The following is a 13,328-nucleotide window of genomic DNA, read 5'->3' as shown; positions in this document are numbered from 1 at the left end:
AAGGAGAGGAGATGGTAGGGAGAAAATAGAAGAGAACTGCCAAATTGCCTCCTTCAGCAAAGCAGAATGCTATGGAGAGTAATGTTAAGTGCTGCTGTTTTTGAAAAGCCGCATTAAAAAGTCCAACAGAAAACACTCAAGTACAAGAAATGTTATTAGTCAAGATGTTTATATCTCTTCCCCCGAAGATTAAAGAAATTATTTTTAAAAGGGTAAGGATTTATGTGCAATAAAATAGTGAATTCTAAATAGAACACTGCAGTGTTAACCATGGGGGGGGAGCAGAGGGGTGGAAACAACAAAAACAACCCAACGACAAAAAAGCAATATTCAGGGTGCTAACGATTTGTGGTTTTAATATTCACTTAGTTGTTTGTTTTAGATTTCACTTATTTATTTATTTTGCTGTATAAATCCTGAGCTTGTGAAGATGGGTAATCTCTCTAAATAGATTCCATGATGCACAAGTAAGGCCATTTCTTCCTGATGATATAGATCACATGCATCTCCAGAGAAAGACAAAATGGCTCTGAGGCTGCTGACTATTAAACCAGAGGTTCCAGAGGCCATATAGGCAGCAGCACCTTTGAGTCACCTTGTGCAAGCCGTATTTATTTCATGTGAGAACTCTTCACTACTTTGTTTTAGGGCTGCTCTTCTTCACTGAACCCAGCATAGAGGGTGAGATTGAAACTCAAATGCTTTTGGTCCAAGCAAAATCAGAGATGGTAGTTCATAAAAGAGGATTTGTAAGCTAAATATAGTAAAACATAGTACTATGGTATCTCTGAGACAATAAATACAAGAGTTCAAAGTCATTTTTTTCAGCAATTTTAAGTTTTTTGACTCACTGTCCATCCTATAAACCCAGTTTGGAAAGGCAAGATGATGTATCTGTGTTTCATCAAGTTTTCTAAAATAGGTGTAGCTTCACTGCTGTAAATGAAGCTAATCTGCTTGTGTGATTATATCCAACACTGCAAGTTTGCTGTTGTGTTTGCCTGCATTTTAGAATCTCTTCGAAGCACCAGGGAAAACAGACATCTGTGTTTAAGATTGCTTTTATCAGACCCCAGTTTCTCAAAGCAGACCTATGGTTGTCTTATAACTGAAGGCTGTTCTCTGTGTACCGGTACACTAAATTCCTTTGGCTCATGCTTCTCAGTCACTTGGAGGGCTCTTCCAGAAGGTATAAAAATGGTGTGGCCAGAATATCCTTGCTCTCTCTAATTGCCAGGCTCCGGGGAGCCATAGCCAGCCATGTGTGGAGGTAATGATTGAAATGTGGCTCTACAGAGAAACTGATTGAAGCCAGTATCTGTAACTTTTTCAGTTCTCTTAAAATAAAGCCAGCAAAATAAACGAGCAACACTAAGCAAAAACAAAACAAAACAAAAACAACAACTAACATGGATGCATATACATTTTAAGTTTTGGATTAAACTGCCTCTTTGCAATGTAGTTTGCTCATGTGCCCTCATCTGAATTGTGTTGTTTTTCTTTAGTTACTATGTCAGTGGAATATGTTACTGCAGTGCTCTGTGGTGTTTCTGGGGAAATGAGCAGCTGCTTTTGTATAATCGTAATGGTTCAGGTGGGCCTTTGGTCAGACAAGGTCAAATATGCCACTGCTGACAAGATAAAAACCCTTACTGAAGAAGGAGAATATAACTATTTCATAAAATATAGAAATCAAAGTGAAAATATCAATAAGTTTTTCAGAGTTATTTTTCCCTGTTGTTATCAATGCAGTAACAATAAGGACACTTACTTGAGCAGATGAGTAAATTAGAAATTTACGCTTCCTGTGTTCCCTTTGTATTCCACGGTAGAGTGGCTCCTTCACATATTGACTGAACCATAACTTAGCTATTCAAAACAATCCTTATTTTGCCGTAGATTTAAACTCTGCCTTCAGCTCTAAGTGATTTTTGTGCTCTGTCTGTATAATATACATGTCAGATGGTCTCCACGAGTGATCCATGTAGGGCCTTCTGCATTGAACAATTTCCTCAAGTAACTTCTGAGATAATTATTAAAAGGTAAGGATAAGGTAGAGAAATAAGGATAAGGTTAAAAAAGTTTTAAAAATATTTCAGCCCTTTCTTTTTTTTCTCTCTCTCTCATTGTAAGAATGTCTGTTAGGAGTACTTTTAATCATGTTTAATTCTCTTTGCTGGTACACAAATATGCTTCTACACTTGTAGGTTTTTATAAGCTGTAGATCAAATTAGTTAAATGGACACGCAATGAGATTCTAGGACTGGATGTTATTTGACTAGATGTTCTACCTGTGCTCAAATATGAAACTGCTGAACTGTCACTGGTGGTGTGATCTGGTGGTAGGAAAGGTTTAGAGGAATGGGAACTAGAACGTGATGTTGATTTAATAAGGACTCTAGGAGAATGAACAGAACAAGGCAGCTTGACTTTACTGGGCAAATGTGTAGAACTATTAAAAAAATAAATAAAAGGAATTGGCAGGCGTGTGGGTAAGTGTGTTTGGCAGAGAATCACTGCTGCTTTTGCAAATGTCAGTTTTCAAAAACCCAGGAAGAGTTTTTGATGGATTCAATGAGCATGAGAATAAGGGTAATCTAGTTGCTATTACTGGCACTGTTGTACCTTCAAACTAAGCCCCATTTCTTTATTAGTAGAGTTAACATAGAAATATACTAGCTAAACATGAGAACTGCGGCTGTAAGTTTTAGGAATTACTAACAAATTTTAGAGCTCTGTTCTACCGTTTGAACCCAAGCTGTGGAATCTCTTGGATTACTGAAAATGTTAATTTCTGGACCTACAATGGATTGTGTGTGAATTCAGTCCTTCTCATGTACAGAGCCATGGAACTGAGGAACTAAGCAAAATAGAGATTGTAGATTTGGAGCAAAAGTGAGTACTGAAATAAACTATGTATTATAACATAATGGATGTCATCCTCAGATTCCACATATGTGCTCTACTTAGTCTCACAAGGGCCTTGTGTTAGACTGCCTCTTAAGAGTATTTATTTTCATATCTTACATGGAAAAGGTACAAAAAATATTAATATTAGCATACGTAACTGCCATGATGTGATTCTAGATTTGAATATCAACACATGGACCTAATTTTTTTTATTTAGATGAAACAACAAACTGCCATAATTTATTGTATGCTTGATTAATGTACTTCAGTGTTGTCTTGATAACTTGAAACACTGGCTTTTCTTTCATAAGTGATACATTTTATTGTACTTATTTTTGTCTCAGATGCATATTTGTCTCTGTTCATTGGTGCAAGAGGTCCAGTGAGCTCAGCAGCACTGGAAGATCCCAGTCCTATTACTGCTGTCATGCCAGTACTACAACTCTGGAAAGTGAAAAGGCTGCTAGAAAACAGTGGCAGAACTCTTACAGCGTTAGTTACAGGATGTTTCTTGCTCACAAGAAAAGTGCCAACACGTTGAATGATAAACAAGAAATGTCTTTTCTGAATTGACACTTCATATGCAAGATGAATATACATAAGCACAAGTTTAACTGAAAATGTCCATTCTCTATGGAGAGAAAACAGAATACTGCAGGGTCCTAGGAAAAGAAATCCCATCCATTTCCATAGGACCATCCATAGATTGAGGAGTTTATAGTATCATGTATTGTCTTCCTTTCTTGAATGTACTGTGTTAAGCTTTCGTGGACTAGAAAAGATTCAAGATTATCTTGTTTCTTACTCTAATATATTTTTTCAATGTGTTCTCTTTTTATAACGAGCGAAGTCACCGTTAGGCTGTGCCTGTATTAGACATTGTGCATTTAAGAATTCAGCAATATAGTTTTACTGTCAAATACCCTGGCAGCTGCTCCAATCATTAAGTTTGAACCAGTTCCCCAGATAGAATAAGCCATATTCAAGGAAAAGAGGAAGCATTTGGCACTACAAAGATTTCTATTCTATGTTTTTTTGCCAACACAATTTTGACTGAAAAGAATGCAAGCATTTTTGTGCTCTTAACTGACATAGATATACTAACTGAAGCCAACAACTGTGAATAGACTTTTATAAGATTGAGAGGAAGTATCACAATACTTCTGTTGAATATGTAGACTGAGGTGCTTTACATGAAGTTTCTGAAAATTGAAGCTTGCTTGTCTGCTGTAAATAATAATAATAGACTGCAGCATTGCTTTTGTCCGAAAGCCTGTAAACAGAAAAAGCTAGATAGAATGTTTCAGTTGCACTGCAATCACTGGAAAACAGAGCTTCAGGTCAGCCAGAATTCATGCTGTGTTTGGCAAACAATTTAGTCACAAAAATGAAGCTTAAAGTATTTTTTTAATGTTTTTGAAATACAGTATTTTTATTTAGCATTAGCAGCAACATTTGATATGAAGTCTGTAGTTCTAGCTTGATCAAATTTTTGCTGTAACTCAGAGTAGTATTCTTCTGCAGAAAAGATGCTGCGCAGTTAGACAAATTTCCATTTTCAGTGAGGTGAAAATGCAAAGTTAGTTTGCATTGGAGAACCAGTTTCCACCTCTTGCTGTGAGGCTTAAGGAATATTTCATATTTTCCTCTGGCAGGTAGTGGTGAAGACACCATACAGTAATGGGTGTTTTTAAAGCTTGTGTTACATAATTTTGAAAATTCTACTGCATCTGACTTACCTTGAGAAGCCATTAAGCATGGCAGTAACATGTGGTCCTTCACAACAAGGGAGCAGGCAGAAGGCTGTATTTTCTTCACAGTAAACACTTTGAATGTGGGTATTGCAAAGTGTCACCAACCAAAATCAGTGTTCATTTTTAAATATTGGGATTAAACTGAAATACTGCCTCTTAAAACAAGAGATAGCCACTTAGAGATTATGTTGACAGTCATTCAGTACCTTAATGGCAACCTGCTATTTTAGTATCAGTAGATCAGTATCTTAATGGCATGTCTTTTCATTCTAGCAGGAGAGCTTTCCTGTTTTTACATTGCCCCATTCACCATTTTGCTGCAAAACGATCTGGACGATCTCTGCTGGTGCACAGCCCTTTCAGACACAGAAGTAGTGGTACCTGAGAGTGATGGAAAACTTACCATAGAGGTAGGTGGGCTGGATTTTCACATCAACTTGTTTTATATGAACAGATAAATATAAATTTATATAAATATATAAAATGCTAAGATCTTCATTTGCTAAGAGACATAAATTTTAAAGCAAACCATTGAGATAAAAGCAGAGTGTAAATACTGAAACTAAGTGTAAAAGGAAAGTACAAATGGATAATTATGCATCTGCAGAAGCCTAAGTGAAACTAAAAAACCAGAGAGACTTGAGCTGAAAAAAAATTGCCAGAAGCAGTGGCAAAGAGCTTAAATCAGGTAGGATTACAAGTACTTTGGAACATTTCTGCTGTAGATTCAGAGTTGTCATCTCTTTTCAATCTCAATATATCTTTACCCCATGCACTGACATGACCTTTTATTCAACCTAAGCTTGGATGACTTTGTGCTACCTTCCAGGAAAGGAACTGTTTTTTGCAGCTCCTCCTTACTCATTTTGAGAAAAGGATTAAATCTTTCCTCTGACCAAGCATACAGGCATGCTGAAGTGAAGCCACTTCATGCTCCTGGCCAAACAAAGAACAATAATACCCACAATAAGCAAAAGCAGATGGCTTCAGTGGCAGGAAATGAATGAGCCAGACTGCAGGTAAAATGGCTTTCTGAACACATCTCAGAGGTTTGTAATGACAGGTTCTTTGTTATCTGGGGCCTCCCCACAGGAGGCCAGATGTCTTCTGTTGTGAAAGGAGATAGATAGAGATGCTCTTCCTTTTCCTCCCCCTTTAACTTATGGCTGTTTAAGTTACTGCTAATGGAAGAAGAAGCCTGTTTTTCCCCCTTACTCTCTGATGTTTTTGGAAAGAGAAGAGATAGTTAGTGAAGGGGTATTCTGATATGAAAGGAAAGGCCCAGAACTGGCCTTTACCTCCCAGTGACCTTCATTTTAAAGAACAGGGAAGTCAGTGCTGCTAATTGCACTTGAAAGGATTAACCACTTGATTGCTTTCATTTGGTGGAAAAAAACTATTCATTAATCTTAAAGTTGAAAAAATGTATCAGAGGTATCAAGACAGTTTCAGTGTGAGGTTGATGACCTAGATGTTTGGCTTATACCAGTTCTGAAATTAAATAGAGGATTAAAATCTTTTTGTAGAAGGGAGAGCAGAAGATGGGGAAGTACATCTGGTGCTCAGAACAGACCTGGAGCAGGAGTGATAATAACCTCCTTTTTCTTGCCTTATAAAAGGTTTACACAGGAATATCAACATATTAATTATGGATATTAGATGTGCTTGTATCACTTGGTATGAGGAGAACCTCAGTGTAATGCAAGAGTCACAGTAGATGAAGAAGAACCTGAACCAATTCCTGGATGCGGAGTCCAGATTTAAAATCCTTTCTGCACATTGTTTTCACTTGGGAATTAAGAATCTATTTCAAAAGTAAATTAATTTTAATTCCCATTGCTCAAATAAAATGAGCTACAGAAAACTTAAATTTGGAAGCCATTTTTAACCTTATGAAACTATTTTCTGAAAGTAACAGAGCAGCTTATATAAGCTTTTATCTGACCTCTACTTCTTAAATAAAAAAAACATGTTTTCGGGGAAATGTGTCTTGGAAGTACCTTCCCCTCCCCCCAAGATTTTTCTCTCTGGTTCTTGTAAAACACTAGGTCAGCGGGTTCATTTTATTTTTGTTTGCCTGAAGTGAATGAAAGTTTTCATCTCAAATTTGTGTGATTTAAAATCACTTTGAAGATTGCTGTAATATTTTTTAAATCACAAAATAAGAACAGATAAAGGTGTCAATAAACTATCAAAATTCAAACCAAAAGAGATAGCATTAATCATTGTAAAAAGCCCCAGTAACCTCTCAGTAGCAATAAAATGAATAAGAAATGTATTGCTTCAGTAGCATTGAGACATGACTGATTTTTCTAACTGCTTGGTACACATGAACTCACAATGTCATTTACAGTTTTGCAATGTATGTGTATATATTTATATACTCATGCATATACATAAATACACACATTTAAAAACGCTTTTTCTTATTCTGACTTCAAACCTATGCTTCTTGCAGTGCTTTTGTAACTTGCATATTTCATATGCGCTCATATAACTTAACTGACACTTCTTCTTGCATATGGAGATATGTTTTGGCTGTCCATTGAGATGGGATTTTATATGCATTCACCTCTGCAGATGAGATTACAAATCTGAAGTACAACCTGCAGGGAGTATATTTGTAGCTTGTTTAAAGCAGTATTTACTTGGATTTCATGAATATCTTGATGCGTTAAAAAATATATATATATGTATATATACATATATATACAGCAAATCAGTTGTTTGATTCTGCATGGATTCCTGTGTAATAGTAAAAAAAAAAAAAATTCTTGAAGTTTTTTTTCAATGTAGCATCTCTATGCTTACTAGGATATGAGGGCACTCTTCTGGAGAGTATGGTACAGATGATAATTTAATCAGATTTCTGGAGGAAAATATACAACAAACTTGGGAACCTCTGTTAAAAAATAATCTATTATAGTTCTTCAATCTGTGTCACTTTGACAAGATTTAGTTTTTTGTCAGTAAAGCTTATGAAATCAGAAATATGTATCCACCTTATATTCCACCACATTTGTCAATATCTTAAGGCTATAATTTTTACCAACATAATTTTATTTGGCAGAACAACTTAGTATGATTAAAAATATATTTGTACAATTTTGCTCATAAAATAACAGATCCAGTACCTTTGCCAGCACTACCTTTACTGCTAGCGCTTGGCAAAGGCACACACACAAAAACACTCACACATGATGACTCTGCCAGCAGTCCTATGCATACCAGCAAAAATTAAATCAGAAAAGACAGTCTTATTTATGCCGTGCGAATTTGCACAGTGTTGCAAAAGAAATAACACAGTGGATTCAGTCTGCTTAACTTAAGGAAGTCCTGTCAGGAATGGTGAGGTCAGAACCACAATCTATCATATTTCTTGTCTCTGTATATTTAGCTTAGGTCCTGAAAAAAGATCTACATTTTCAGATAACTCCAAGTGCGCAATGAGCCCTTTCTGCTGCTTAGAATATAAGAAGATGGCATCTACAAAATTTTACCATGATATCCCATAATGATAGAAGTTAGTGTTCGCCAAAACAATAATGAACTTATACACTTGACACTTGAATTCTGTTTGAAGGAGTCTACAATTATCCAGAAAACTGAGAATAATTTTAATACAACAGTACGTGAATGGTACTATAGAAATCATGCACAGTACAATGATATTTAAAGAGATCACTTTTCTATAACAAGGACAATTTTTGGAGTCAGTCATCAAGCATGTAATTTATACTCCACTTACTCAATGTGGCTTTTCATTTACTGTTGTCCCCAATCCTCTATTAAATACTGTTCTAATAACTTAAGGATGTTTTTGAGGTCATGTAACTGAAATCAATCTGACTAGATAAAACATATGAAACATCCAAAACATAAATAATTAAAGAAGCTAGCATGCAAAATCCTTTTTTAGAGTTAGATCCATATGGGACAAAGGCCAAACCTCTCCAATCCCCACCTGAAGAAATTCATTGTGATTAGCAGATCAGGTTCAAACACTACAGTACAGTATTCAGTAAACTGTTAATTCTATTCAAATAATTTAAATCAGACTGCTCATCTGAGTAGTTCTGCAGCCTTATGTGTACATGTGATGCACACATAAGGTTACTTTTAGAGGAAAACCCTTAGCCATGACTAAGAGTACCATCTGTTTCCAGATTTCAGTCAGGTAAAATTACATTATTATGATAGATCATCATTACAAAAGAAAAAAAATAAAAGGTTGTTACCTATAGACAGACAGTTTATTCTTTTCCTGTGCCACACTTGGCATTTTTAATCAATGTGTACATAAATGAAAAGAAAAAAAGCAGATTATCATATTGTCCTTTGTAGTTCTCTTTCAAAATCTCCTGGTGATAATCCACGAAGAAATAATAAATTGCTTCTATTGTGGAAAGGTATGTATCTGGCTTTCCTTTCTGATGACGCCAAAAGCAAGTTTTCCTTGTTTTCAACTCAATTTGTAGTAACCCTGTCAAGAACAAAAAATTGACATGGATTAGAGAAGATGGATTAGGGGATAGGATGCCGAACAAGCCTTCAGTTGCTCTGGTTTTGGCTTTGCTGCTAGCCTGCTATATGCAAATAATTTCCCTCCTCCACCTTCATTTTTCAGCTGCAAAATGGTGACAATATCTTCTTTGTGGTTCACTTTGAAATTTGATGGAACAAGTCAAGAAACTCCAGAGCAGAAAATGTTAAGTAATGAGTAATTATGGCTCGTGCCTATGGTAGTTAGGAATTCTATTGTCTTAGTACTGTGCATGTTGTTATTATAACTATATTGTTAATTTTCTGAAGAGGTCTTAGTAGCAGCTTGAAAATGCTGTTTGAGGCAGGAATTCCACCCCCTCCCTAATCTTCTGTGTTCCCAAATTTTATGAGTAACTTTCAGAGTTGGATTTGCAGAATGGCAGAGGTGGTAAGGAACCTTAAGAGATCTTTGAGTCCCACCCCCTGCTAAAGCAGGTTCCCTACACTATGTCACACAGGTTGGTGTCCAAATGGGTCCTGAGCATCTCCATAGAAGGAGACTCCACCATCTTTCTGGGCAGTCTGCTTTAGCGTGCTGTCACCCAAACTGTAAAGTGAGAGATGAAAAGGACAAGAGATTGATCAGCCAAAGTGGATGTAGGGAATTTTTATGATTTTATATACAGGTATTTCATTTAACCTTTTCTGTAGCAATAACAACTTTTTTCTTTTTACCTTGAAGTCTTTCATCAGTTATTATTTTATTAGTTTGATTCCAGGTGCTGTCAATAAATATTATTTTCTTCAGTTTAGTGCTTTCATTCATATTGTTTGAGATGCATTCATTTATATCTTTTTCTTCTGTAGGTTCTACTCTTGCTTTCTTAAGAAATGGCTCTTTGGAACCGTCATTGTAAGTGTCACCAACACCTTTCCTGGAGTACTTTTGGAGATGGAAAGCAATGTCTTTTACTGAAACTGAATCGGGGCCGGGAAAGATAAGTGCCACCTAAATTAAGAAAATAAATGAGATCTGAGCAATATGCTAATGAAACAATAACAATTATTTAATTAAAGAATAGAAACTTTCGATCCCCGCCCACAAGCATTTAAGTCAGTAGAGAGGGAGAGTTTCTCTTTAAGTATTAATATTTTATATACGTATTTTTCTAGTAAGCTAAAGGATTGCATTAAAATAATGAATAAAGACAACTTTAAAGATGTTTAAATCTGGCAGATGCTGACTAGGATGAGCAGAATACCCATCTGAGTATTTTTGAGTATCTGGATATAACACTTCTTACAGTACATGGTATCACATTATCTGCTGCCTAAGGTGCTTAGATGGTGCTGCAATATCTTTAAGCTTTGCAGGACAGACCATAACCATTATACGTTTGTAGGCCCATGCTTTGAGATGTTCAAGATGGAATGGACTGGATTAACAGAATAGTGCTTCCCATTCTCTCCCAGAGGAGAGTGGTATCAGTTGCAGAAGGAAGCATGGAAGATAGCTCTGTTTTTTTTTCCCAGTGCGAAGCCCTGTTATTTACATGGAATTTCTTACTTCATGTCTTTTTTCTTTGTATTCAGGAATGCAAGGGTACTTGTAAATTGTAACATCATCAGGTGCCAGGAGCTTAGCATGCACAGCAGTGCTCTTGCCATCAGTTTCATTTGGGTGCTTAATAATGTCAATCTTCAAAGGTAGCTAAAGCAATGAAGAAAAAAAATATATTATAAAAAACATATACAAAAGCTTATACAAAATTCAGGATAAATCCTTATGCATATGTAATTAAGACATATTTCTTTCAAATAGTTTACAATTATTTTTTTCATGTTTAGAACTAAACCAGACACAAGTGACAAGAAGCACCTGTCACATTCTCTGACTTCATGTAAATACCTAAGTATGCAATGAATACAATTTGGAATGCTGTAGCACTATGTGCTTAAAGAAGCTTGAGAAATAGTATCAACAGATAGATAAGATATGGGCTTAATTTAAGCAATATAATGGTCTTAAAATATATACTCATCTGTATTACATATTCACCCTTGGTTATGGACAAATCATACCTTGTTCACAGTACATTTTGTACAAGTCAGAATTCTTATAAGCTGAATGAAGGTAAAGAAGGTACTTTTAAAAATGAAGTAAACACTTATGAGTGACTTCTGCTTATCTTCCTAACAATTAGGCACATAAACATTTATGTGAAGAGTGGCACACTGTCAGTGCCTGTGCATGTAATTTTTCAAATAAGAACAATAATTTTATCTAAATGGAGTTTATTCATTCATTATCACTTCTGTGTTAAAAATTACTGTTGGTAAAGAATGAATTAGAAAAGAAATGATCACAGACCATCTGTTTTATGTCCCTAGAAACTAAAAGACACAATAATATTATAAAAGATTTATAAGAAATATTAACCTTCACTGTTGGGATTTCTGTGGTAGGGACAGTTTCAACAGGAACAAAGCATGTGTAACAATAAAACATCCTTGAGCTACTGCATCGTGGGCATTTTGATCTCCCACTTTTTTTTGCCTTTTCAAGTACTTCCTGTGATGCTAACTGTAATTTTTGAAGCGGGTTATCTTGAAATGATGATGGAGTCTGCTGTTCTAGACTTCTTTTTGGTCCCTGAGAGTTTTCTTCATTTAGAATTGTAGACGAATTTAAAGACATGGTTAGCTGAAAGAGACAATGTGATTTACCTGTAAAATAAAGATCCGTTACAGTATAATTGTAAAGAGATTATTCTATATGATCCTACATATGATCCTATCAACAAATGTATTTTCTATAACAAAAAATAGCACAATCATCTGACCCAGTTATAGCAGTACCAAGAACTCCAAACAGATTTCAGGAGCAAATAAACAGCCAGAGAGAACTTGAGATGTGTATTGTTACTGCACATATGCTCATCATTTTACCCAGATAACTTAGCCTAATCACTTTTTTTTTTTCCTAGGGGCAGGATATGTGTCTACAAGGTAACAACAGATACTGCAGGAGCAGTCCCATCAGTTTTCAGCATGGCTACTGGTAAGGAATTAAACGTCTACAGGACAGAGAGCTGTGAAATCTAACTGTAACTAGACTGGGATCTCTGTGCTGAAATGTATTGTGCACAGGCAGGCAAACAAACTAAATTAAATTCTTGTTGACAGAGCTTTGTGAGAGAAAGGAAATGCTCCAGGAACAAAGCCTGAGGCTAGATTAACGCTTCAGAAGAGCTAAAACAGGGCTGTGGTGCTAGCTGGTAAGCACTGACGGTCTAAACTCGTTCTGCAGCTGAACGTTTTGTTCAGGAACACTGAGGGAACAGCCTTTTTTGCAGGCTTTCTTCACGACAGGCTCAGCGGTCGGTGCAGAGCTTCCTCTTCGCTTTGAGTAGCGCTGCCTGCCCAGGCGGGACAACAGCTGTGCGCAGCTCCAGGGACGCTGCCTGCCCGCCTCGGTCCCGCCGCTCTTCAGCCCGTGCGGGAGGAGCCGCCTGCAGGAGCTGCGAGCTGCACACGCACACAGAGCAGTGATCCCGTGTTTACCTCTGCCTAACCGAGGCTGCCTTTCATGTCGGGGATCGCACTTGAGAAATGAAGTAACCCAACGGCCCCGCTTAACGACAGCAAACCAACAGCAGTTCCCCAGCTGTCCGAAGGAAGCCGTTTCGATAAAACCAAGCGTAATCTAATTGAAAAACAACAAAGATAAAACGCTCAGCGAGCGTTCCTTTACGATAGGAATGTAAAATAAATCCCGGAGAAATGAAATATTTGTGCATGCTTCGATACCTCTCCCTCCCGCAGCGACAAGCTTTAACATTTTAAAGGTCAGGAAAACCCACTGAACAGTCAATCCCAAGGCGCAGACAGGTTCCTTGCTGCGATCTGCTTTTCGGGAGCTGGGAGCGAAAAGGCCGAACCCGGCCCGCACCGCAGGACAGCGGGCACCGCTTCCGCGACGGCAAAGGCCTCTGCAGAGCCGCCGGCTCCCGCCGCCCGCCCGGCCCCCGTCCCCGCCGTGCCCTCGCCGTGGGTCGCGCAGCTCCCGCCGCTCCCCGCCCCGCCGGGCCGGCTCCCAGCGCGCGCCGCGGCCCCGGAACGCCCCGGAACGCCAAGGGCGGGCTGCGCGCCGCGGGAGCGGGGCCGGAAGGACGTGGC

The 13,328-nt window shown here is 37.5% G+C and overlaps 2 protein-coding genes across 7 annotated transcripts in view; one reads left to right on the top strand and one right to left on the bottom strand.

Annotated features, from left to right (window-relative positions):
• The window catches only part of LOC116225321 (protein FAM227B), an 85,416-nt gene that overhangs the window by 66,292 nt on the left and 5,796 nt on the right, over window positions 1-13,328 (top strand). Inside the window, exons 8-10 of the mRNA XM_090148927.1 lie at window positions 4,938-5,074; window positions 10,017-10,062; window positions 12,137-12,210. The gene's annotated coding sequence lies outside the window, so the exon portion shown is untranslated. The remainder of the gene's footprint in view (window positions 1-4,937; window positions 5,075-10,016; window positions 10,063-12,136; window positions 12,211-13,328) is intronic.
• DTWD1 (DTW motif tRNA-uridine aminocarboxypropyltransferase 1) lies at window positions 7,449-13,225 on the bottom strand. Of its 6 annotated transcripts, none has more exons than XM_090148925.1 (6): window positions 13,013-13,225; window positions 12,714-12,855; window positions 11,590-11,876; window positions 10,717-10,860; window positions 9,885-10,158; window positions 7,450-9,147 (listed from the first exon to the last, which is right to left on the bottom strand). In XM_090148925.1, exons 3-6 carry the CDS (start codon window positions 11,845-11,847, stop codon window positions 8,918-8,920), a joined length of 906 nt encoding a protein of 301 aa, XP_090005051.1. In that variant the 5' UTR covers window positions 11,848-11,876; window positions 12,714-12,855; window positions 13,013-13,225; the 3' UTR covers window positions 7,450-8,917. The 6 variants fall into 6 exon arrangements, with proteins under 6 accessions (XP_090005048.1, XP_090005050.1, XP_090005049.1 ...); XM_031587646.2 differs by having other exon boundaries at window positions 12,960-13,152; XM_031587647.2 differs by having other exon boundaries at window positions 7,451-9,147; window positions 11,590-11,853; window positions 12,960-13,152.

This window comes from Phasianus colchicus, chromosome 12 (assembly GCF_987193195.1).
Source record: "Phasianus colchicus chromosome 12, bPhaCol1.hap1.1, whole genome shotgun sequence".
Classification (NCBI taxonomy): domain Eukaryota; kingdom Metazoa; phylum Chordata; class Aves; order Galliformes; family Phasianidae; genus Phasianus; species Phasianus colchicus.
The sequence above is the reverse complement of the archived record's forward strand: the minus strand, read 5'-3'. Positions and strand labels throughout refer to the sequence as shown.

Bases quoted from the DNA above. Each gene is read 5' to 3' on its own strand.
- DTWD1 (XM_090148925.1), bottom strand. From the start codon at position 11,847: ATGTCTTTAAATTCGTCTACAATTCTAAATGAAGAAAACTCTCAGGGA. The intron at 10,159-10,716 runs GTAAGAAATTCC...TTCTTAATTTAG, and splicing joins ACAAAGAAAAAAGACATGAA to GTGGCACTTATCTTTCCCGG. The intron at 9,148-9,884 runs GTAAAAAGAAAA...TGTTCTTGACAG, and splicing joins AACTGATGAAAGACTTCAAG to GGTTACTACAAATTGAGTTG.